At 35.9% G+C, this 27492-nt stretch overlaps 1 protein-coding gene across 7 annotated transcripts in view; it reads left to right on the top strand.

Moving 5' to 3' along the window:
- The window catches only part of PTPRD (protein tyrosine phosphatase receptor type D), a 410278-nt gene that overhangs the window by 294717 nt on the left and 88069 nt on the right, over nt 1-27492 (top strand). For 4 of the 7 annotated variants that reach the window (XR_013943869.1, XR_013943870.1, XM_080574817.1 and 1 more), the window contains 5 exons: nt 2630-2839; nt 4209-4369; nt 17101-17213; nt 24527-24646; nt 26719-26816. Coding sequence is in view for 5 of the 7 variants with exons in the window: in XM_080574817.1 (XP_080430943.1) it covers nt 2630-2839; nt 4209-4369; nt 17101-17213; nt 24527-24646; nt 26719-26816 (702 nt within the window). In the remaining 2 variants the exon portion in view is untranslated. The remainder of the gene's footprint in view (nt 1-2629; nt 2840-4208; nt 4370-17100; nt 17214-24526; nt 24647-26718; nt 26817-27492) is intronic. The other 3 variants (XM_080574818.1, XM_080574821.1, XM_080574820.1) reach the window with 1 other exon arrangement.

Raw genomic sequence — 27492 nt, 5'->3', positions numbered from 1 at the left:
AAATGTTTTTCTTCTCCTTTCCATCTCAATCTAATTTTCGTTGAAGTATTCTCATAGTATTCTGATATTTTACAATGAGTTATTTAAAACCTAAGCTGTAAATATGGTGTGATCTGGAAATATGAGATAAAGAATTTTTCTGAGGTAGCCACACAAATGACTTTAAATTCCAGGGGATAGTATACCCCTAAATTGAAATAACACTTGTTATCTTCAGGGATGATTCAAGCCATGTACATCCCTTCCTACAACAGTCCTTACAGCTACTGACTTCCTGTTAGTATTAATAACACATCATTCTTTTCTGAACATATACCCTTGTGTTTCAGCAGACTTCAGGGTAGTTTGTGCTCATCCTTCTTTCTGAAAGATTCTTCATACAAGTATATTTTTAAGGGCTGTGGCAACCTGGAAGAATCTTCATTGGTATCTGTCTCACATTCTGCTATCAGTAACTTTATCCATGGTGTAGAAAGCTACCTACAGATAGAGAGAGACACCTTCAATAAAACAACTAAATGAAAATCTTCTTAATATTACAGTTTTCTTCAGCCATTGCTTTTTTACCATTCATTTACTCTAGCTGCTAATGAAACTGTTTGAGTGAAGGAGAAGTATGGACCGTTGATTGTAATAGAGACCTTCAGTGATGAATAATGATTTCTAACCTCAAATTTTGGCAAGTTCTTTTTTTTTGCTCAGGGGATCCATTTCAGTGTACAAGTTTTTGTGTTGGAGCAAGGGATTTGACAAAGTTAGATGGGTGGAAAATCTCTGCAACAGAGAACAGACACAGCATTAAAGCTGGAATGTAGCTGACTGCATAGAGTCATCTAAATGCCCTCAATTGAGGAAGGCTGAATTCAAGTACAGATTACTTCCATGTCTGTCTATAGCCCATGTTTGAAACAATGAGAAGGAATGATAAAGAAATCAGCATTAAAAGCTTCTATTTTAATAGCAAAGTGTATAGTAGATTGTTTTATCTACATCAAAATTATTAATTGGGTAATTGAAAAACACAAGATCCCATGTGGGGAAGGGAAGAAGCTAGCTAAGCTAGGCCCTAAGACTGAAAAGAGGCAAGAGAGAGCTTCCCTGACTAAGCATATTCCTTAAAATAAAAATATACAGTGGAAATTACATTTTAATCTCTTTTTTATTGACCTCTGAACTAGTGATGGAGATTTGTCTCCTCCTCCTAACAAAGAAATGCGTATTATTATTTCATTATGACTGTTTGTGTGCTGAAAAAACTAAAACAACTATGACCTTGGAAAACTGTATGATTACAGCCTGAGTCTGCAGGACACTGCATAAGTTTCATAAGTGAAAAGCAGTAGAGCACCCTTAGAAGTCTTAGAAGTCTGATCACTAATCACCCAGGAAAATTTCAGGCAAATTGTAAAATCAGATTAATATTTGTCGTATGCCAGTATATCTTAAGTGATAAAGGGTATTGAATAAGCATTTGTCTGATTTAATAAGCAATTCATCAATGAATTATACCTGCAGTTCATCAATGAATTATAGCTGCAGTTCTTTCATTAATTAGTATATGCTTTGCAAGTTTGAGCCTAGCATTTAAACTCATTGTAAGTATGCTAATGTACATTTTACCCTTGTTAATCAGAAGAAATGTTTAGCAATACAAAGAAAAAATACGCTTTGAAAGTCAGAATAAATGTGTAAAATTTGAAGTATAACTATGTATGGTAAGGTGGTAGATAAAATTTCCTAGTCTAGCAGTAGAAAAGAGATCTTAGGGTTCATGGATACTTTTATTTATTTATTGATAAATGAAATGACAGTCATTTTCAGATTTGGAATAGAGGATATGTTTACCTATCATCCCCCCAAACTGCACTCCACTTACTGTTTGTGAAGTAAATTGGAAAACAACCTTTTACTGAGATTTTTAGAAATTTACTATTTCCAAAGTGCTTGATGATCTTCATGACAACTGTTAGAGAGAGATTTCTGCATATTGTTATTAAATAAAAGGTATCAGCATATGTTTATTTATGATTTACTTCTTCAAGTACTTCAACTGCTAGTTGACACTTATTAGTATGCATTTCAGAATTAACAGAAAAAGATAAAAACGGGTATTATACATTATTTTTCAATAATTGGGATATTTTTCAACTTTGTGTTTTTTATTTGAGGTTTTTAAATAATCACAGCATATGACTTAATAAGTTTCATTGTATTGAACTGGGAAATAAGAAAGTACCTTTCATATTCATATGGAGAGAGAAAATATTATTGATTGACTTCATATGTATGTATATATACACATATATATATATAAAGAGAAAATATACATATACCTCTCTTCAGAGAAAATATATTACCTTATTATATTTTATTTATTTATTTATTCATTTAGTTACCCCCAAAACAATATCAGACACTGAAAATTAATTTAGTTGTCCTGTGCTTATAGTATGGGCAGTACAATTACTACATTGTATCTTAACAAGGATGGCAAGAAAGATTTTGCAAGAACTGATTTAGTGATATATCCATCGTGTTACATTTTCTCCTTGGATTGTCAATAAGTTACCTTAAAACTGCTTATTGTTCTTGCTTTCTCTCTCTTTTTTCCCTTCTCTTGCTTGTAAAGCTGCTTAAGGAGATAGCTAGGAAACGCAGAAGCATTCGTTTTGGGAGGGAAGTTGAACTAAAGCCATATATTGCAGCTCACTTTGAAGTTCTTCCCACGGAATTCACATTGGGGGATAAGAAGCATTATGGTGGCTTTGAGAATAAGCAACTGCAAAGTGGTCAAGAATATGTCTTCTTTGTCTTGGCTGTAATGGAGCACTCAGAATCTGTAAGTTAGTAACTATTTTTTAGACCCCAAATTACCTTTTCACAATCATCAAAACATATCTTCAGTTTTTAGTCCACTTTCCAAACACAAGTTTTTTTAAGCATCTCTAAAGTGTTTCTTGGCTGATTTCCAGCTAAGTCCTTGAACTCACCTATGCTGTATGCACCTTGATGTGTTAGTTCTGTGTGTAACTGAAAGCTAAGAATCACCTTTTATTAGCTGTGCTGTGATCCTTTGCAAATTACATTCGCTGCTGTTTGAGATCATTGGCACAGGTTCTGAGGCATGAACTGCACAGCAGTATCTTTCTCAATGTCTTTGAAAAAGAGTTCCTTTGTTGCCTTAAGACTGCCATTGAATAGTGGTGTTGGACATGCAGGATTCTTGGAAAGATTAGTTGAATTGGAGACATACACAGTAACTCTCTTTAGGTACAGTAATTTCCTAACAACTTCATTGGTGAATTGTTAGAAAGTAAGAAAATAATTCAAGGAAAATTCCTGAGGTGAGCAAAATAATGAGTTGTCATCTCTCTTCATGTAATTCATCTTGTTCTGATGTCCCTTTATGCTCGAGTTAATCTAACTGCATGTAATCTAGTAAGAGAGAGAGAGAGAGAGAGAGAGAGAACTGTTGCAATACACATTAATATTTGAACATGCAGTTTGGTATAATATGGTATCTTTCTAATTGGTTCCTAAACCTGACAGGTACATTTGCTTGCTCATCCACTTGAAACTATTGCACCAATAATTTGAATTCTAGTCAAATGCTTCCAATATGCAATCTTACAATTGCTTTCTGATGTCAACAGAGTTTACTTAATTATACACTATGAGGAAGTAGCTTCAAATTTTATACTTTTGGATACATAATTTTATTTGTAAAGAAAATAAGTGCTTCCTGGAATCTCTAATATAAATCATAAGTTCTTCACTTGCTTTTAGACAGTGGCTGTGAGATGGAGAATTCTGAATGTGCTGCATCAGAAAGGTTCAAAAACAGAGATACTAGACACTTTTGGGCTATACAGAACACTTTTGGGGTAAACAGAAGTTAAAAGCAAAATCCAGTTTATTGGAGAACAGGTAGTAAGTGCTCAAACTAGTATCCCTCTGTAGCATTTTTTTCTGGTTGCTCCAAAGGCAGAGGCTATATACAAAGTGTTTTTTATTGTAGCAGTTTTTTTCCTATCTTTCACCATTCAGTTTGCAAGTTTATGAACCACCTAGCTTGAAGAAAAATAGCAGTTTTTTGTTGCTTTGTTCATTGCATCATTACTTTGTATATATTTATTTTAGATCTGGAATACCTATTATTTTAAATGCATCTCATATGTTGTTAAGCAAGATTTATTTTATTTGTATAGACCATGTATGCAACCAGCCCATATTCTGATCCTGTTGTGTCAATGGATCTCGATCCTCAACCAATTACAGATGAGGAAGAAGGCTTGATCTGGGTTGTAGGACCAGTTCTTGCAGTGGTGTTTATCATCTGTATAGTTATAGCTATACTTCTTTATAAAAGGTAAGTTTACCTTTTAGTGTTCTTACCATATGTATAGCTTTCTGATATGTTGACCATTTTATAGGGCTGTTCCACGCTACATTATTTGTACTACAATTGTAACTGTGATTGTGTCAGGGTATTGTTGTGTTTATTAATGGTTCCCAGACCACTGCAGATATTTTAGTAGATTTCTGACTAAAAGCTTCCAATAATTACAGCTATGTGAGTATATTTTTCTCCTGAAGTCACTCTACTACCATTTCTGCATTTAAATGTTGTGTGTGTTTTTTTGTTTTTTTTTCCATTTTGCATATGTTTGTGAAGAAAATGTTCTTGGATATAAATATGTACAGATTCACATATTTGATTTTTTAGAACTTATTTTTAGAAGTGTAATAGTAATACATTAGGGTTTACATTCAGCCTGATGTTAAACATGATTTTCATCTCCACTCAAGTAATCTGAATTTTCATTTTTGACAGTTGGCCTTAATTTGTCAGTATATCTTTTTGAGTTTGAAGCCGTGGACTGAGAGATTAAAGAAATATCAGTGGCTGTTTTCTACTAATCTTGCAATCTGATCAAAATTCACTTACACTTCTTTCACTGTGCGTGACACAGATGTAGTTTTGATATTACTCAAAGGACTTTCCTTAGCCTTGCAATGTACAAAATGAAAACTGTATGATACGTTAATTTATACATAGCAGCCTTTTACAGTGTAAATGAGTTCAAAGGGGTCAATACTGAATAAAAACCACAAAGTTGATTTAATATTTAGAGTTTGTGCCTTATACATTTTTGAAACATATTGATAAAGAGTAATTTGGAAATAGTATAAAGGTCCTGTGACCCTGTCTTTGGTAGGTGGAAGGGTGCATTATGGGTTATTTCCATAAATGGAGTATGTATTCTAAAACTAATGGCTATGATGCTATCAGCTGCTTATAAATATTTAAATTCTGCTACCCTGTACGCTTTTTCTGCCCTAAGTGTATGGAGCCAAATGCCTCTGAAATTGTGTATAAAGAGTTGTCTTCAGGTTTTGGAAAGTGAAACTCTGTGTTCAACAGTGGGAGGAAAAAAAAAAAAAAAAGAACCTAGTCCAGAGGCAACCTTAGCTTTGGATTCCAAACAGATATATATATTTATAAGAATGTTTTTTAGGGTTGCAATCAGGCAGAAACATAGGAGACATTTTGCTGTTTGCAGATATTACATTGTCCTGAAGGTTTCTATTAATGCCTACTCTCCCAGCCAATCTAATTAATTAGACAGCAGTGAACCTTCTATTTGTGCCAGTCTGTCACTTCAAAAATTGGTCATTTGAGACATACTAAAAGTGAAATACTACTTTCTTCTGATTATTTTGGAGTATTAAAAGTAAAACTTCTACTTTTTGCAAAACAATGGCATATAAAGCAGATATGTAAATGTTTCTGGAAATATTGATTGCATTTATAGAACTATAATAAAAAACTTCAATTCTTCTGCTGAAAAATTATAAGCATATTGCACAAATGAGCAGGTAGAATTCATTCACAGGTAGTGTGAAGAGAATGTCATGAATAGAAAATAGGGGACATTTTCCAACTGTTATTTACTACTTGTACTAGAACTGTTCAGTCAAATTTCCATATGTATTTATTTATTTTTCTGTTTTCAGCTCTAAGCTGAAAATTGGTAAACTGCACCATTCTAGGAAATTCATTCTGAGAAATTATGATTGCAGTTTTACCAATCAATGGTCAACTCTGCTAAAATAAGTTGACTCTGTAATTACAAGGGACCAATCTAAACTGTTATCAGTCAAGGTAATAGCATTATGTTCTAACATTCACAATAGTACACTACCCACTCATGGTTAAATAATCCTGCCTTTTATAACATTACATTGAATTTGTAGTGATTAAACCTTGCAGGGACACAAGACAGGTAAAAAAGTGGTGGGAAAGGTTATCAAGGTACCTTTCTCTTCTGGATTTAGGTTTGAAGAAGACAGTTTTTCATATGTTGTTGTGATGAGTAATTTAGACACATTTAAGCAAATTCATACAAAAATCCCTATTAAGAGATTACAATGAAAAAAAATGAATTAGGATTCAAACATTCCTTTTTTATTAGTGGGTCCCAGTCCCTTAACTATTTTCTACTAGTTAAGACAGGGTGACCATAAGACATGATATTCGGAAGGGAGTATAAAGTGACACGTTGACAAATCTGAATTGTTTCACTAAACTGAATGAAGGGATAAAGTAAATAAGAATATAAGATTTTGTAAGCGTATCTGTACAATTTATTTCAGAGTTTAGCAGGGAGACAAGAGTGATACGCAACAATGGGTCAGTGCAGGAATAACACTATATATAATGGAGATGCTGTATTTGATCTAGAGAAGACATTCCCATGGAGATAATTTCAGAATTTTTCTGTTGACAAAATGACAAAATAGTCATAATATTACCATTTTAATTAGATTAAACAAGTTTTTGTTTGTTTGTTACATTTGTTTTGTGTGTGTGTGTGTGTGTGTGTTTTTCCTTTTTTTTTTTTTTTAATTATAGCTAGGTCTTTCTAATGTGTCAGTGTCATAAGGCATCTAAATCATAAAGGAAAGCAACACTAAAGAAACTGGTAGAATTTTTTAAAGTCAAATCAGCTTCTTCTAATGATAAACTGCTTAGCAAGTTCATTCTCAATAGGTTTTGTAAAAATCAACAGAATCTAAAATTTTATAAAGAAATCAACTATGTAACTGGAGAATTACTAAAATTCAATATAACCAATATTAGAAATCTGAGTAAGAACTATTTTTCCACCTCAATGAGAACACAAAGTGAACCATAACTATCCTCCATTCTAAAATGAGACAGAAACAGAGCAAGCTTTTGTTTTTAAGGGCCTTACAGGAATCTTATATTTCTGAAAAACAAGGAATATGTAATAGAATATTTTTTCATAGATCATGCAGTCTGGATGTAGACAACCAGAGCTTGATAACTTTATGTCTGTAGATCAGCAATAATTGGGCAAGATAGCAGGGATGTTTAACACTTTTGAGACAACAGCCAAAATTATTTTTTGTATGAACTATGTTGGAGGGAATTATTGTGTCTATAAAACTTGGACTGGTTTGAAAAAAGAAAAAAAAAAAGTTCCAGTAAGAAGTAAGAAAATGAGAAATTTCTGTGTCTACAGGAATTTCTCAAAATACATTTCTGGAATGTATAGGGGCATAACTGCAACAGATATGATTGGTAGAGAGGAAAATAAAGGTCAAAGAACATCTGCCTAATCCATGACAGCATGTGTGAAAAATACTGAAATAGAGAAAATAAGGTCAAGGGATGTGGCAATGTGAAGAAGATGCCCGGGAAATTACCATAGTTTTTGAAGTGCAAAGGGTAGTAACTGAAATAATGATGGACTGTGTTTAATTCCCTTTGTCAGTAGAAGCCTTTATGAAAAAAAAAAAAAAAAAAAAGAATTTTTTATATCATGATTTACAATACTGCTTTTACATTTTAGTTTCAGTCAGAGAGAAAAGATGACTGCAGTTTCTAAAAGAATCATTTTAAGGGGAGAAGTCTTGCCCTCATTTAAAGCTTATGTTATTGCAGAAAACGTGGATAATTTGCCTGGGTTGGTGTGAAGCAAATTTAAGTTGCCCAAAGACTAGAAATGCCTGAGTGAACCCTTTATAATTTATTGGTCAGTTTATACAAAGGTTGTTGCCTCTACATTTACTCTTCTTCAAAGCTCAAAGCAAAGATATGGCATAGAAAGATTTTTTGATTATGTATCAGAATAAAGCCAAAAGTTCATTGCAGCTTAGTACTTTACAGTAATAGAGGGGGAAATTACTTTTGTAAATAGGTATATAATTACTTTTTGTAAAAAGGTATTTCAAAAATACCTTTTGTTCTCATTGGATACAGCTGCAATATAATATCCAGCATTACTGCAGGTGATTAATGTACTGTATGCAAAAATGCTCATAGACTCACAGAACCACAGAGCCACATCTGGAGATTGTCTGTTCTCACCCCTGCTCAGAACATGGTCAGCTACAGCAGGTTTCTTAGGGTTCAGGTAAGTTTCAGTATCTCTAAGGATGGAAACTCTTTGAACAGTCTGATCCATCGTTCAACTACCCTTTCACAGTTAAAAAAAAAAAAACAAAAAACACCTTTTTCCTAAGTTGCGGTTTAATTTCCTGTCTTTCTGGAATTGATATCTTGGCAAAGTGAGCTGGATTGGCCAGTGACCAGTACAGTATTCTCTGACATTGAAACAATGATACCACCCTGAAGTCCTAGTGAAGGAAGAAAATAATTTTGGGAAGGTCTTTTACCAGTCAGATTTAAATCTAAACAATCAGATTTAGGGATCAGAATAAATTAATTAAATGTCACTTCCCTTTTCATCATGTTATTGTGCTCAAGAAAATATATTTTTCACTGGTTCAAGTATGGAGTAAAATATAAAATAGTAAGATTGATGTGCAAAATCTCAAAGAAAGATGGACACTTAACCAGATATAGAGATGGTGCAGAATTCTAGTCTCCTCTAGAGGTAATGCAAGTTGTGAGAACTGGTAATTTGAGTCACCATCTATTTCCCAAGATGGTTTTCATAAAGCACTGCCATGCTGCAATGCACAGCATATGCAAACACACAGTAAATCCTTTCAACTCACTTTGGAATGTGTGACACATATTCAATTACAGGGGATTTAGATATTTAGAAACCCAGCTAAAGAACTCTAGAAATTTTGGGGGATATCTCAGGAACTGGCAAACCAAAAAGAGAGTGTGTATGCCCCTAAAGTATCCTTTCATGCTTTTTTTTTTTTTTCCCTGTAATATTTGAGTTTCTTTGGTTGTTCGTATTGTATTTAAGAAATCACAAGCTTTCTAATTTCAACCTTTCACTGATAGAGAGCAAAATGTTCCTCATTCTAGATGTTTCTTGGATCAGTGTTGTTTGTGGGGTGGTTTTTCATTTTTAGAGAAAAGAACTGAAAGCTCTTTTGACAGGTTTTGTGTTATTTGCTCTTATAAAGTGCAGCTTTTTTGACTTAGTTCAGAATGCAGGAGCCAAAGCTTGAATCTTTTGGACATAGTGAACTTGAGGACTCTGAATCTTGAAATATAAGAAGAAAAATGCTTCTAAGGGGAAAAAACCAAAAGTTGAGCAAAGAAATGAGGATGGGAGAATCTTAAGCGATGGTCATAGAATCTTAGAATTATTTAGGTTGGAAAAGACCTTCAAGATCATCAAGTCCAACCATCAAGCTGAGCTCCCAAGTCCCATCACTAAACCATGTCCATTAGCACCACATTGACACATCTCTTAAATACCTCCAGGGACAAGTACTCTAACACTTCACTTGACAGCTCATTCCAATGCTTAATCACCCCCTCTGTGAAGAAACTTTTCCTAATGTCCAATCTAAACCTCCACTGTTGAAATGTGAGAGCCATTTCTTCACATCCAATCACTTGTCCCCTGAGAAAGGGGACCACCACCCTCCTCAATACTACCTGCATTCTAGTAGTTGTAGAGAGCAATGAGGTCTGCCCCCTCAGCCTCTTCTTCTCTGGGCTAAATAGCCCCATGTCCTTCAACTGCTCCTCATAACACTTGTCACAGAATCTCAGAATCATTTAAGTTAGAAGAAACCTCCAAGATCACCTAGTCTAACCTCTGACCTAACTCTAACAAGTCCTCCGTCCTCTGGTAAACCATATCACTAAGCTCTACATCTAAAGGTCTTTAAAATACCTCCAGGGACTCAACCATTTCCCTGGGCAGCCCATTCCAATGCCTAACAACCCTTTCAGTAAAGAATTTTTTCCTAATATCCAACCTAAATCTCCCCTGGTGCAACTTTAGCCCATTTCCCCTCATCCTATCATAGAATCATAGAATATCCCGAGTTGGAAGGGACCCATAAGGGTCATCAAGTCCAACTCCTGGCACCGCACAGGTCTACCCAAAAGTTTAGACCATGTGACTAAGTGCACAGTCCAATCTCTTCTTAAATTCAGACAGGCTTGGTGCAGTGACTACTTCACTGGGGAGCCTGTTCCAGTGTGCAACCAACCTCTCGGTGAAGAACCTCTTCCTGATGTCCAGCCTGAACCTCCCCTGCCCCAGCTTAACACCGTTCCCACGGGTCCTATCACTGGTGATTATGGAGAATAGGTCAGCGCCTGCCTCTCCACTCCCCCTCGCGAGGAAGTTGTAAACTGCGATGTGGTCTCCCCTCAGCCTCCTCTTCTCCAGGCTGAACAGGCCAAGTGACCTCAGCCACTCCTCATGTCTTCACCTCTAGGCCCTTCACCGTCTTCATTGCCCCCCTCTGGACACTCTCCAACAGTTTAATGTCCTTTTTGTACTGTGGTGCCCAGAACTGCACACAGTACTCGAGGTGAGGCCGCACCAGCGCAGAGTAGAGCGGGACAATCACTTCCCTCGACCGACTAGCAATGCCATGCTTGATGCACCCCAGGATACGGTTGGCCCTCCTGGCTACCAGGGCACACTGCTGGCTCATATTCAACTTGCTGTCAAACACAACCCCAAGATCCCTCTCTGTGTGGCTGCTCTCCAGTGTCTCATCACCCAGTCTGTACGTATAGCCAGGGTTGCCCCATCCCAGGTGCAGGACCCGGCACTTGCTCTTGTTAAACTTCATGTGATTGGTGATCGCCCAGCTCTCCAATCTGTCCAGATCTCTCTGTAAGGCTTTTCCACCGTCATCTGAGTCCACAATTCCTCCAAGTTTGGTGTCATCGGCAAATTTTCTCAGAACACCTTCTAGTCCTACATCCAAATCGTTTATAAAAACATTGAAGAGGACTGGCCCTAAAATGGAGCCTTGAGGGACCCCACTAGTGACCATCTGCCAGCCTGATGTGGCCCCATTTACCACAATCCTTTGAGCCCTGCCCATCAGCCAATTGCTCACCCATTGTATGCTGTTTTTGCTTAGTTGTATGCTGGACATTTTGTCCAGTAGGATCATATGGGAAACCATGTCAAAAGCTTTGCTGAAGTCCAAAAAGATCACATCAGCTGGTTTCCCTTGATCGACTAGATGGGTGATCTTATCCTAAAAGGAAATCAGATTTGTTAAGCAAGACCTACCCCTCATGAACCCATGTTGGCTGGGACCAATGACTGCATTGTCCCTCAGGTGTGCTTCAATAACTTCAAGGATCATCTTCTCCATAATTTTACCAGGCACTGACGTGAGACTGACAGGCCTGTAATTGCTAGGGTCTTCTTTCTTACCCTTCTTGAAAACTGGCACAACATTTGCCAGCTTCCAGTCTCTGGGACCTCTCTAGATTCCCAAGTTCGTTGAAAAACAACTGAGAGAGGTCCCGTGATGACCTCAGCCAGCTCTTTAAGCACCCTGGGATGAATCCCATCTGGACCCATGGACTTGTATGGGTCCAGGTGGAGCAAGAAATCCTGCACGCGTTCACGGGACATGGCACCTGGGAGAACAGACCAATCCCCACCTTGCCACAGCCTCCTTTAAGGTACCTGTAGAGAGCAATAAGGTCGCCCCTGAGCCTCCTCTTCTCCAGGCTGAACAACCCCAGCTCCCTCAGCCGCTCCTCATAAGACTTGTTCTCCAGACCCCTCACCAGCTTCGTAGCCCTTCTCTGGACTTGCCCTAGCACCTCAATGTCCTTCTTGTAGTGAGGAGCCCAAACTGTACTGGAAAACAAAAAAAAAAAAAAAAAAAAAAAAAAAACTGAACACAGTACTCGAGGTGCAACCTTACCAGAGCCAAGTACAGGGGGACTTGTCTTCCAGTCCCTTTGCCATTTTTGTTGCTCTTCTCTGCTTGCACAGACAAAAAAAAACAGCTCAGTAGAACCTCTTGTGGTGAAGGGCCCAAAACTGAACACAGTACTTGAGGTGCAGTCTCACCCATGCAGCCTACCCTTTTATGTAATCACTTTCCTAGTCCTGCTGGCTATGTTACTTCTGATGTGGCCTTCTTGGCTACCTGGGCACTTTGCTGGCTCATGTTCAACCCTCTATTGGCCAGTACCACCAGATTCTTTTCTACCAGGCAGCTTTCCAGCCACTCTTCCCCAAACCTATAATGCTGCATCAGGTTGTTGTGACCCAACCTCAGGACCTGGGATGGAGCCTTGTTCAATGTCATGTGACTGGACTCAGCCCTTAGACTTATCCTATCCAGATCCCTCTGCAGAGGTTTCCCACCCTCAAGCAGACCAACAGTCCCACCTAAGAGTATCATTTGCATGTTTACTGAGGGTGCACTCTATCCCCTCATCCAGATCACTGATAAAAATGTTAAACAAAACTGGCCCCAATACTGAGCCCTGGGGGATGCAACTGGTGATCATCTGCCAACTGAACAGTCTGCAAAGACTGTGAAAGTCTATAAAGACTTTTTGTACAATGTGTGATTAATTTGGTCATTGCCGACTCCAGAATATAAAAAGTTTGCAGACCCACTGTTTTTAATAATAGTTAGAGAGACAAGCACTATATTTACAGTGTATGTGGTAGAACATGCATGATGGAAGCTAATAATTTTCCCATGTTAAAATGATCTCTATAGATCATAGTTTACTACAGATCTATATGGATCACTCTAGTCCTCACATAAATCTATTCCTTCAAGATCTGTAAAGGTGTATAGTACTTCATTTGAGAAATATTTGTGACTACCTTGCTTTCCAAGGTATCATTAAATTATTTTCTTATTATTTTAGTACTTGGTTTTGTAAAACAATTTAGTAATAAAGGTTTTCTTATTGCTCTGTTTTTTAATTAAATTTAATTAAAACATGATCTTACATATTTAACCTTGTTCTTCACTTCCTTATCTCTTCTTCTTCTCCCTTTCACTGCTTCTCTTTCTTCATTATGCCCAACTCTCTTCTTCCCTCTCTTCCCTCTTCTCATCTCTTTTCCCTGTAAGGATGAAGCTCTTTATGTCTTAGATGCTATTTATCAATATAATGTTAACTTTTTATAGCTCTAATTAAATGTTCATTCTCCAGTGTCTCTCTGGATAAAAGATGATGTGATATTACTTTGCAGACTGTTTCTAAAAGAGATGGTTTTTTCAGCAGGAGAAAATACTCTTTTGTTTTAAACTGTGTCCTCCACTTATGCCTTGATTCCTGAGCTGTCATTTCCTTTTGGGGAGGCTAGTTGTATATCCTTACTGTAAGTCAGCATTCCTTGTATTTGCTGTTGTCATGTTTAACTTGTTTGATGCTGATAAACTAACATTTAGCCTTTTCTCCCGTTTGCTGCATTACAATGGAGCAGTAAACCTGACAGGTGAGAAGTGAAGAGTAATCACCTTTCATTTAATCCAGTGGGGATTGGAATCCAGATGGGGAGAATGGGGGTGGGGGAGGGGGTGGGAGGGGGGGAGGGGGGAAGAGAAGAGAGAGAGAGACAAGTTATCATAAGAATGATCTAAAGCAGAATAGCAAAACATCTGTCAACCTAAGTGAATATAATATAGACAGTAAGGTATCAAATTGAAGGCAGCTGCAAGATATTTTATGTTTTTTTACAACGTTTAAAATACACATAGCATATACAGCCAAGTTTCACCATTACTTTTTGTGTCTCCACAAGGTACATTTTCAAGAAACAACACGGTTATACAATGTTCATATGTTTTTATTTCTGCTTTCATGAAGTTAAAAGTATTCTTTGCTATAACGATAACTGCTAAAGGAATGTGTTTTTGTGCTTAAAGTGTGAATTGTTCTAAAGAGTTCTGTAGTACTCCTTACACATAAAGTCAGTGCTGACATATTTCTGGAAGTGAAAATGATCATGGAATCATGGAATGGTTTGGGTTGGATGGGACCTTAAGGATCACCTAACTCCAACACCCCTGCCATAGACAAGGATGCCACTCACTAGATCAGGTTGCTCAGGGCCTCATCTAACCTGCTGTTGAACACCTCCAGGAATAGGGCATCCACAACCTCTCTGGGAAACCCATTCCAGTGCCTCACCACCCTCTGAGTGAAAAATTTCCTCCTAACCTCTTATCTAAATCTCCTCTCCTTTAGTTTAAAATCATACCCCATCATCTTGCCATTATCTGACTGAGCAAAGAGTTGCTCTCCATCTTTTTCAAAGTCCTCTTCAAGTACTGAAAGGTTGCAATGAGGTCACCGTGCAGCCTTCTCTTCTTTAGGCTGAACAGCCCCAGCTCTCTCAGTCTGTCTTCGTATGAGAGGTGCTCCTGCCCCTTGATCATCTTTGTAGACCTCCTCTGGACCCACTCTAACAAATCTTGTGCTGGGGGCCCCAGACCTGGACACAGCACTCCAAGTGGGGCCTCACGAGGGCAGAGTAGAGGGGGACAATCACCTCCCTCCACCTGCTGTTCACACCTCTGTTGATGCAGCCCAGGACGCAGTTGGCCTTCTGGGCTGCAAATGCACACTGCCAGCTCGTGTCGAGCCTTTTCTTACATCAGAACCCCCAAGTCCTTCTCTGCAGGGCTGCTCTCAGTGAGTTCTTCACCTAGTCTGTACTCATGTCTGGCATTGCCCTGGCCCAGGTGCAGCACCCTGCACTTGGACTTGTTGAACCTCATTAGGTTCTCATGCGCCCATTTCTCAAGCTTGTCCAGGTCCCTTTGGATGGCAACGCTTCCTTCTGTTATATCAACTGCACCACTCAGCTTGGTGCATCTGCAAATCTGCTGAGGGTGTACTCAGTCCCATTGTCTGTGTTGTTGATAAAGACATAAATAGTACCAGTCTGAGGACAGACCTCTAATGTACAACACTCGTCACCAGCCTCCACTTGGACATAAAGCCATTGACCACCAAAATGATGTGATTTGTCTTTAGTGGATTTTTTTTTTCAGCAGTTTTTTACCTATTGTGTAATCTGAAACAATTGTGATGTCTTTGTATAATCTAGAAAGACAAAAAAGACAAAATGATCCTAAGCATAATAATAATAAACCATTCTATTGTCCTATAACTGTTCAAAATATTCACACAAATGATTAGAAGAGAATTTAGTTCTTTTTATAGATGAATAGGAAATATTGCTGCCCAGCACTGACTTGCAAGTGGAAGAAAAATAATGAAGCTTGTCTCTGGACAGTTCCACTGATCCCTTGACTTCAGGAGTACAAAATAAAGATAAAAATACTTAGTGGAAATGGAAAGCAGCCTTTCTTCACCTATACTTAAGAATAAAGTACACTAGAGTATTTTGCTGCTTTTGTGATAGTCAGGATCAAAAGTGAAAAAGGAATTTCAAATGAGTCATTCAATAATATTTTTTTTTTTTTTAAGAAGAATCAAATTTAAATCTGCAAAGCTTGACTAAAAATAAGTTAATATAGGTGTTAAGGATTTACCAGAGAACAGATGGAAAGTTTTTGTAGCAAAACACTTTATATATATATACTAGTATATATACAGTATATATACTACTATATATACAATATATATATATATACACAGTATATATATATACACTATATATATACACACACTATATATACTAGATATATACTATATACTAGTCTTATATATATATATATATATATATATATATATATATATATATATATATATAAGACTACTAACTTTCAAAGAACAGTAATAATTCATTCCACCGTGTTACTGTTTGGCTGCTTTGCGTAGTCTTTGAAATCTTTCTGCATGCACCGTTTTACTGAATGCCAACAGGTGTTCATTATTTCAAGAACAGTGAGAAATCATTTGCAGAATTTTTAAGAGGGAAGCCCAGTGGAATAATAACAGATTTATCATTGCCACATTGTGAGTCAATCAGAAAACAAAAAGAAAAAGAGCAACAGTAGTGGTGCACTAGACCAAATGTTGGACACCTGGAAAGGATTTATCTATAGTAAACCTTAAAATCATCTCAGTTCTGTTTTCAGAAAAGTAGCTCTTTGCTGCTTTTTTTTTTTTTTTCTCTTTATTGTCTATTTCATGAAGAATATCAGCCAATTCATATTTTCATTCAGGAATTCACAGAGGATTAGTGAAGAAGGATTGCACTTGTAATTCAAGCATTAAATTTCTAGATTTCTGACTGACAATGCAGACAATTAGATATTCTTTATATAATATAGTTCTCCATGTTGTGTGGCAGAAAATGATACTCTCAAGTTATGGGAGTTCATTTTACTAAAACAGTTTATTTTACTCACAACCTCTGTGGACTCTGCTTCACTCTAGAGGAAGGGAAGCATAGATGAGTGTCCCCACCCCCCCCACCCCTCCCTTCCCGGCTTGTTTTGGACAGACTAACAAAAGTAGTAAAATTTCAGTGAAATTAGTAATTTGATCGGAAACATTCAAGTGTAATCTGAGCCTTGAACATGTAGATATGATCAGGTGCATGAGTGTAAAGTTTTTTAAGTTTAGTGTTATGTCTCATAATAGTTAATTATTCTGGTGCCCGGAATGATGATCTAGAGGATTGGTGTAGGCCAGAATGCTCAAGACATTTCCTTCTGACATTTCTATATTTAAATTCATTTTAACATTGCAAATGGTAGCTGCCTTACCCACTGTGAATCATTATTTTATCTTTTCACTGGATCAAATGCTCTTTCAGAAAGCATCTCATGTTTATAATGTAATGATTAAAGACTTGTATATCTGCATTTGTCTACTTCACACTCCAATCTTATATACATGTATTCGCCTTCTCCACGCAGGAAGAGAGCTGAATCTGATTCTAGAAAGAGCAGCATACCCAACAGCAAGGAGGTCCCTTCTCACCATCCCACAGACCCAGTGGAGCTACGACGCCTTAATTTTCAAACTCCAGGTGAGAGATAATAATATCTGACTGAGCTCTGCGATCACGCACTCTGGTTAGTGGTGCTGTTACAGAACAGAATAATTTTAAAATATATATTTATATATATTTTGGCCACTTATGATATTTTTATACTATGTATTTCTCTGATAGGTTTGGAGGTAATTCTTTAATTTCTATTTAAAGAAAAATCCTGCATGAACAAAATTATTGTTTTGTAGAAAAGATCCAAAAGTCACATATGTTGTGTGGATGTGTTTTATATACTAAAAGTACAAGTTAAACCTAAAAACATTAGAAAAATATTGGGAAATATACATCCCTCTATTTATTAACTAGATACTTATAGTTATTTCTTGTAATTAAGCTTCCCTTATATCTACTACATTATCAAGTGATTGATCAATATCACTGGAGGTTTTACTGTATTGCAAATTAAAAAAAAAAAAAAAAAACTAGAGAAATAGTCTTGTCTCTTAAATTCAGGCTATATTAGGGTCAAAGAGTCATAGAGGTCAAATTAATATGGCAGTAGTTCTGAAAGGTAGAAGTAACACACTTGAATTCTTTATTACCCATTTAATTATTTTATTTATGAATCATTGTTTTATTAAAGTTTTTTTGATTGATAGTTAAGAAATACAGAGAGAAATACTTAAAATAATATTGATTTTTTATTGTCATTTTATGAGTAAATGTTTTTTAAATTACCTTTGTTTTGATCATGCTGTATTCCAGTAGTCTTGCTTTCTGTTACCATATGATTGCACACAGTCCTGATCTGATGCTAATTACTTATCAAATCTTCCTGAGCATTGTGTTTGTCAGATTTATTACATTTAGTACAATAATAACAATAATGGATTCAAGCTCATAAAGACAGGCAATTAAGTACTTGAGATGTTAAGAGACTAGCTGAAGAAGGAGACACACTAAATATTAAAAAAGGGTTAACTGAACTGGCAAATATCATTTCTCATATTTAAAAGAATGTCTGCATTAAGATAGTTGTGCCCTAGCAGGAGTACATCTACAGAACAATGAAGAAGGGGCTAAAGACCCAACATCCTTACTGCATATATCAGAGGTAAAAAGTAAGTGTTTTGAGGCTTGAGGCTTTCCCCAGACTTGCCTAAATCTGTTTTATTACAGTGAATGCTCTTCAGCAGCTGAGACACGAGGTGTGTTTCGGGAGTGCATCTTCTTGTTGAGTTTCATCTGAATGTGGGAATCTTGTTGATGTGCTCTGGGACCTCTCCACAATATGAACCTTAATGCAGTAAATGGAAATGATTGAATGCTTTGATTTGCAGTTGTGATTCTGAGTGCAACATTCATGTAGACTTATCCTCATGAAGCGAAAGTTTCAGACCTTATCCAGCACCTTCACACAAAGTTTTAAAGGTTTTTAAATAGACATGTATATACAAATCTTTGAAACATGAACAGAAAAATATTGATTTTTACATTTTAGTTTATATCTAAAACAAGTCATTAGCTGTATGCACATATACACTAGGTAGAGTGGATATCTGAATTACTAGGTATATAAGCAACATTTTCTGATGTTTGTGTAGAGTTTTACTGATCCATTTAGTATTGGTTATATAGTAAAATAAAATATGATTAGAAAAAAAATGCTGCTAATTCTTAATAACTTTACATTTAAAATTAATTAATTATAAATTCATACCAAAAATGTAAAATTAATAAGAACTGGCAGAATTTGTGGCACTTGTAGACACTGCAGTTCCACCTCACTGGTCCAAAAAGAACTAGAGAGGAGTAGAAGTGTACTTTTCCTTGCAGCTTTGTAGTTTATCTGGGAAGTTGGCAGTTTTCTGTGAAGCTAGTTAAGCAGAACATCTGCAATCCATTTCTATTATAAGATCCCTTTCTTTGCTGTAAATCTTTTTCACAAAATGGAGGATTCAAATTACTAGAAAAAGAATATAGAACAGAAATCAAATTATGATCTTTTTTTCTAGGACCCCTAGGTGTAGATCAGTCCAATAAGATATTCAGGATGCAACCAAATATCAAGGATACTACCCCAGGAGGTTTATCTTGCTGTGTAACACTTACTAATTAACTTGTTCTTAATATGAAATCTGAGCTGCAGTGAAGTCAACCTACAGTTCCTATGGCAGCAGAAGCGGAATTTCACTTAACTTACAACACCTTCAATTAGGGCTACCATTTCATTTAAATCTGCTTGAATTTAACTCAAATATTTAGATACTGCTTAAATAATTATCCAACTCCATACGCTAACACATCATCAAGTGACGTGGAGGACAAAACTTTTCCAAGACGAACGTGGAGGAAGTATAGAAAGGCTTTATATTCAGGACACAAGTTTGTTGTTGTTGTTTTTATTATTGTTGTTCTTTCACTTTCATAGCTGTGTTGTTTTCTTTCTATCGGGTAGCAGAAACATGTAGGGTACTTTTGGAGCAAAGCAGGCAGCTGAGCAAAGGAGATGGTACTGATGTTATGTGATGGGTTTCTTTTAACAAGACATCTCAAATCACCCTCATACAATGGCTTTATTAACTCTGCAAGATACTGCCTTTTATGAACACTGAATACAGATAAAATAAATGACAGAGTACATTATAATAATACAAATAAATGACATGTACATTAATAATCAGCATCTGTCAAGTCTGTACAACTGCATCAGGACTGATGATTTGATTTCATTATTATGATGATTGTTTATTTAGCTTATGGAACATCCACAGTTTCTTTGGATCTTTTCAAGAGCACTATTTTCTTCCAGTAAGGAAACAACAACAGCACAAAAAAAGAGCTTATGATGAATACATAATGTGAAGAAGTATTAAGAAAGAACATTTTAAATTACATTAGCAATTATTTAGGACAAGAGGAATGGCAAGTTGTGCCAGGGAAGATTCAGTTTGGAAATTAAGATAAATTTCTTTTCAAAAAGAGTAGTTAGGCATTGGAATGGGTTGCCTAGGGAAGTCACCATCCGAAGGAAAGGATGGATGTGGTTTAAGAAAAGGTTGGATGTGGTACCTAGGGACATGGTTTAGTGGGTAATACTGGTGGTAGGGGGGCGGTTGGACCAGATGATCTTGAACGTCTTTTCCAACCTTTATGATTCTATGATATTTAGATTGCCACTTCTCAATGGGAGAGGTGAATGACACACACATAGAAGTCAGGGTTGTCATAAGCTTTAATCCTCTAAAAGACTTCTAAACAGCCTCTTTCCAAAAATACTAGAAATTGCATATTTTGTTTAAGGAAAAGAGAATCAAAACTAACTGTCAAAATAATTCGAAAATTAGTCTCATGTGTTAAATTTGAATTTCTAACCACAAGTACAAAATAATCCTAGGTGGTTGGGTTGTTGGGCGTAACTTTTTGAAAGAATTTACCAGGAATCAATATTTTTTCTTTGGTGACGTCAGTGCAGTGATTTTGGCAAACGTTATACTTTACTGGTCATAAAATTGTCAAATCAGCATGAAGATGTGATAAAAATCCAATTTCTAAACTACCATCACAGCAAATGTCTTGCTTTCCTATCACTTTTTCTTGTCCTCTCAATAAATAATCGTATTCCTCACTAATCTTTTACTTACCTAAGTAAGGTTTCTTATCTTACCCTGTTTATGAAGGCTCATATTCATCTCTGGCTTTACTCCTCAGTGAACAGAGTAGCTCCACAGAAAAATTTGACATTTTGTCTTGACATTTGAAATAGCCCATAGTTCTACATCTCAGAACAAGATCCCATGTCCATATGTGTTATCCAGAAAATGTATATTTGTTAGATAAGCCCATATGCTACAGAGTGGGTCACATCTGTGCCAAGTTTTCATTGAGTAAATATGAAAATACCCAGTCTCACAGTGGCATAAGGGATTTCATTTGTAATTTTGATATTCTTCTGGAATTAGAGTGGCTGAGGGAAAATCAGTAGCATTCTTCCCGTTCTACAAATTTCCTGTAAAATATGGGATTAATATCATTAACAGCTGTGCAAATTTTAAGTCTGTATGTCACATGGGTGGGCAAAGGTAGGGAAGGGATAATAATTAAGTCCTCACAAAAGATTTTATCAAATGAGGCAGCCCAGGTTTGTATAAAGGAAAATAATTAATGTTAAGTAGTATGAGTGGGTTATGAGACCCAAGACTTGTGGAAAGACTTCAATCTGCCAATCAGCCGAAGAGCTGAACTGAGTCATTCCTGAAAAGTGACAGTTTTTTTCCTCATTTAAATATGTCACACGTATAAGTAATTTGCCTAATTGGGTGGCAATTAAACAATTATCTCATTATTTCTTATGAACCAAATAAGATGCTTTGAAATAGAAGAAAAATAAATAAAATTTGTGCAGCTCCAAATTGAAGATTCTGCTTTTTCATTAGGTAAGTAAGTGTTCATGAAACTCAGTGAGTTCCTGACAGTTTATACTAACCTATTTTCAAGATAAGGCAGGAAAAGAATAAAACATCTCCATAAGAAAAAGGTACACGTAATAAAAGTGGAAAAAGTGATGTCTGGATTTTGTCACCTGTTCTGCAAGTTGGCAGGAAAGTTCTTCTCTTACTTTATGTATGCATTTTCTGTTTTTGAGTATCATGACAATGCTGAAGGAAGAGCTGGGGTTTGTCTCCATGGCGAAAACAGGCTGTAATGGCTTTCTCACAGTGAACTATCCTACATATATCCTGTGTGTATGTGAACTTGACTCACATGAAGATTTTAAGCACCTTAATTTAGGCTTTCAAGTGCAAATAACAGTTCTCTAACATCCCACTTGGTTGCTGTCTAACATAGAGGCAATAAAAATCTGCTTAGCTGGGAAAGAGAGTTGAAGGTTCTGCTACTCACAAGAGAGTTTTATTATTATTATAATTTTTATTTTTCCTGGATTTTAGCCAATGTTTTTGCAACAGGCTATTGTCTTAGTAATTTTTAGATCGGGGCTGAGAACTAGGCCTCTCCATTTCTCAGTGTAGAGACCTTTTCCAGCTCATTCAGAGCTGGTGGTTCTTCTGTGAGCACCTAAGTCTGCTTGTTATATCTAATTCTGATATACAATAAGAGTTTCGTTCAAGAATAATTAATCCATTTTAGAATAACATACATTGTTTTGGAATAAAAAGGTTTTTATATTGGGGTAAAAGGGGTATAATATTGCAGTATTATATGCACATGAGTAACTTTTAGATTAGTTATTACAGAACAACGTATTTCTCTAAAGCTAATCTTACAAATTTAGCTTTGTACACAAGATGTAAGTTCACTCTCTGAGTTAACCGTAGCCATTTTAAAAAGAATTTTTAAAGTAACATTGATTAATCAAATACACTGAAGGCATCCTGGGTAAATTTTCATGACCCTGGGTCACCCTTCATATTTTCCATTTCCCATGTCCAGATGTTGCATATGTATTTCTTTCTATGTTTCTGAAAAGAGAAAGTGTCAGTGACTGTACCAAGTATTACTGATTCCTTCCTTTTTCAATAATAGGCCAACATCTTAATCAACATAGATTGAAGGCATTCTGTGTCACTGAATAAAAATGAGTATGTAATAAATGAGTCTTTAAAATTCCCGAGTATTAATTTGATATAGACCTTTAATATAACTTATTTCATAAAGAAATATCTGTGAAATTATTGTCGTATTTTCAATTCATTTGGATAGTGTTCTGTATGCTAGCAGCTGTGCACTGTATTTCTTTCTTAACTCATTTCTTATTTATTGTGGACATGTCAACCTACATGTCCAAATTTATAAATAAGTGTATGTTTCACAGATGTTTTTGAAAGTCCTTAACATAAAACTGTGACAGTAAACAAAATCCTAATTTAACATCCTAATGACAAGGCCAAAACACCCACTTGTCTCGGTGGGGTACAGGAGTACACTTAGCAGATTTAAAGCCTGGATAAAGTATGCAGGTAAATTCTGACCTTACTTTCTCAGTTATGCCTTGAAATTGTGGCACATATGGCATCCCAAGTTCTTTAGGTCTAGATTATCCAGAAAATATTTCTACACTGTAATGCATTTTAATTTTATGATTTAATGCTAGTCTGGATAAGATCATTTACATTTGACAATCTTCTGCCAAATCTAAATTGTAAAAAAAGGGGTAAAAAAAGAAAAAAAAAAAAACACACACACATTATGAATACAATTTCAGCTTCCTTTTGCATGTATGGTGTAGTTGTTGTTTTTGTTGTTGTTGTTTGTTCCATTTTGTTTTTCTTCTGCTTGATTTTTCAGTGTTTCTATCTCTTTCTTACTTGAAGGAAAGATTTAAAGCATACATTTGTCATGCTGTTTCTTTTGACTTACTAGCACGTCAGAGGGTCTGTTCTAATTTATCTCTATTTTGTCTTATTTTTTTAGAGTTTCATAGCATACGTTGATTAATGTCAAAGTGTGTCAGCAAATAAGTGCATTTTGTTATATGTAATCACAAAAATAAGAGTGTTTACCTGTGCCTTTGTTGTTGTTATTGTTTTTTTTTTAATTTTATTTTTATTGAGTCATGTTCTACATCTATTCACATACAACTGACATCAAATTCAGCAGGAGCTTCATACTTTTACATGAGATAGGATGAGGTCTTAACATATTCATACATAGTGTATTTTGCTATGATGATTGTTATATTTTGTAGACTGATTACATAATAAAAGTTCTCCAGCAGTTCATAAAAAAGTATCTAATGAGTACCATCTCAGTAGAGTACGCTTTACGTATGATTTGAAAAAAATTTCACAAGTGTTCAAATGTAAGTTTCTAAAATGAATCCTAGAGAAAAGTGGTTATATGTAGCCAAAATTTGGCAATTTCAGAAGTCGTAAGCAGCTTTTTTTTGTTGTTGTTGTTTTTCTTGGAAATATTTATGTCAAGTTTCATTTTGCACAAAATGTTTAATATGAAATCTCCCTTTAGGAATGTCAATTGACATCGACATTGACAAAAATAATTAAAAAAAAAAATAGTTTTAAAAAGACTGGGTGGTCAGCAACTTTTTCAAAAAAATAAATATTCTTCACAGTAAACAGATTATTGGGATTTGTGCTCATGATGCTGATGATTTAGTCAGGTTCATCATGTATACAGCAATTCTCATTCTCTTTGGTTTTATGTCCTTTGTGTTTACAGTAGGGTAACTGGACCATTAGACATTTTAGTTTAGTTTCCGGACTGTTTTGTGCATGTCTGAAGTGCCTGTATGTACGAGATTGACTGATTATGGTGATATACTGCTGTTACTAATTTGTTTCCCATTTCCAATTGGCTTTTACTTTTTACAGCTTTGAGCAGTAATTCAGTCCCCTACGCCTCCCTGATTGGCTCTGTGTCCTCCCTCTCTAGCCAAACTACCACTCAGTCCTTATATGATAATAACTCTCTCCCACGATTCGCTCGAAAAGGTCTAAACATCTTTGTCTCTATTATTTTCTCGGTTTAAGCACTGTTTTAGATGTACATCAGTCCACCTCCATTTCTGGATCAATCGAGAGTTCTCTTGTGCCTTTTCACTCACATATTTTCCATGGGGGTGCTTGATCTGGATCAAACAGTTTAATTTTTAGATGACTGTCACCCACACTCTTATTATGATAATAGCCAATTTCTTTTAAGCAACATTTCTAACAAAATGGGAGACAACTAGAACTCATTCAAATAAATCAAGTATTGTAGACTAACTTGTTAATTGAAATTCTAATAAATCTTGCTATTATATCTGAATATTCTGTTTTGTTAGTTGACTGGCAATTTGCTTTAATGTCTACATTAAATACTGTCTCACCATCACATATGTACTATGAAGGTAATATGTAAATATATATTTATAGGGTCAGCTGAATTAGGAACAGCACTGCAGGATATTATTAACACGATGCCTGAAAATGTAAAAAAAAAAAGAATAAATAAATAAATAAAGTAGAATTAAAAAAAAAAAAAGAGGAAGGAAAAACATTCTAAAGTGTGACTGTGTTGTAACCACATGGTCATTTTCAGCTACTTTATGGGAAATGCAAGTTAATTGTCTTAGGCATGCTCTTGAAATTCATGGTGACAAGCAAACAGCATTGTGCAACATGGCTTCCAGCTTGAGCCCCCTTGAGTCATCACTGTTTTTCTTTTTTAATTTAAAGAGATTTTGGGGTTCACTAGCTTAATTTTTCTAGCCAGCTCTGATTTCTTCCCTGAAACAATTGAAAACTCACTTCATTTAAGGATGAAGAGGAGAATGTAAGCAGTTTGGAGAAGGGTCATGGAGACCGACTGAAACAATTATGTTCGCAAAATATTGCCTGGCAAATCTTCAGCTGGCAGATTGTGCTAGCTGGCCCCACATCTCTTCTGTCTTCCTTTTGCCTTGCTGTCCCTGTATTCCTTTCCTCACCCCTCTCTATCTCTGATTCCCAGCTCTTACTCTTCTTTTCCACTTAGTATCTTCATTAGTAGACAAAGATGTTTACACCTGAAGTAGATTGTAGGTATTTTTGGGGGTTGATAAATGGGGTTTTAGATTAAACATGTTTTAAGGTACTAGTGCAGTCAGTATTTGTGTCCAACCAAACTGTACAACCCCTGCTTCTACAATCTGCTACTAGTGAAAACATTTTTGAAGCTATAATTGTCTGATGTCCAATCTTCTCTTCAGTGACTGTTGTCTAAAAGCAGTGGTGCATGTAATTCTAGTCATTCATAGTTGCATGTGAATGTCAGTCACCTCAAAATTTCATAAAATATTTAAGTATTTCTAATTTAGTCAGAATGTGTAGTCAGCCTTCTAGACCTTGATACATTGTTATTAATTCTCAAGCAATCCATTTCTTTTTCTTTTTCTTTTTCTTTTTTTTTTTTTTTAAATGAACTCTATGAGTTAGTTTTCTCTTGGTTTGAGTTTTGTTTTGTTTTGTTTTGTTTTTTACCATTTCCTTTGCAGGTTCAGATGTCTCCGGTTACCTTGGTAACCTTCATTCTTCAAGTTCTTTTTTCTTGATTACGCATAAGTCACTTTGCTTTCTGTCAAAATACTATTCTTTCCCCTTTAGGGCTTTTCAATGTCTGTTTCTCAGCTCACCTTTCCTCATCTAATCCAATGCAGTTTCCATTTCATACAGTCCAGCAGAAGAAGTTTGAAATGACATTAAGAGTCATTACTCAAAGCAGAGGTCGACATCAGGTCTAACTCTCATTTTTCCATGCCTACCTAACCTCATTGTCTCATCTCAGAGTAACTCTTTCCTTTACACTAGGATTGTTAGCTTTGGGAATATGCTTGGTGACTTGTTTTAATTTGGCTTCAGAGCTCATTTATCCAGAGCATGTTGTGCTTTGAGTAACCAAACTATTTGCCTGCTTCTCTCACATTTGACACCTTTACTACTTACATATTTCTAGCCATTCTAACTACTACATTTTCTAAATTTTACTATGATGCCATCAATGTAGTTTATTTTAAATTTGGTTCTTCTTTCCTGTACAACAGGTATGGCCAGTCACCCTCCAATACCTATCTTGGAACTTGCAGATCACATTGAAAGACTGAAAGCAAATGACAATTTGAAGTTCTCACAGGAGTATGAGGTAATTTGCCCCATTTTCTTATCATTCAAATTATCAAAAATGTCATGCTTTCTATTTCTCTAGATTTAGTGCTGGTATGTATTCACCCCGGTGGTGCCATTTTTATGATAAAACCATGTTAAAATATGTCCTCTGTGTAGATGGACTACATTGGCAAGGTGGCTCCTTTGCTTCTAACAGTGTGTTCTTTTTATAAGGATCTGTGTCAAGCAGATTCCATGTGCACATGCTTGAAGCAGTGTCCTGCCAATAATACTATATTGATAATCTGTGAATGGTGCTCTGTAAGAGTGGGAAGGAACAGATTAATCATTTACAAGCCATATTGTCAGTAATCTATGAATTACACCTCCCAGGACAGGGATAGTTACTGTGGAGAGCGATAGCTTCTTATGTCAATAATTTGTTGCTAAAGGAACTTGGAGAGCTATCCATTAAATAGATCCCTAACTGGTTCTTCAACACCAATAAGGCTTATCATGTCAAAAATCTATGGACAAAGTATACACTGGATGATTAGGAAAACCATGCTTCTTCAGAGCAGATATGGGCTGTCCTGTCCGTTATCCAATGATTAACAGCTCCCAGAGGGATCACTGACACAGTATTTTCTTTATAGTCTATTGTGTCACTGATCCTTGCTTAAAAGTCCTCAAGATTTTGTTGTCACGGTGGA

This window comes from Anser brachyrhynchus (assembly GCF_964034855.1).
Source record: "Anser brachyrhynchus genome assembly, chromosome: Z".
Taxonomy (NCBI): domain Eukaryota; kingdom Metazoa; phylum Chordata; class Aves; order Anseriformes; family Anatidae; genus Anser; species Anser brachyrhynchus.
This window is presented reverse-complemented; position numbering and strand designations above follow the sequence as displayed.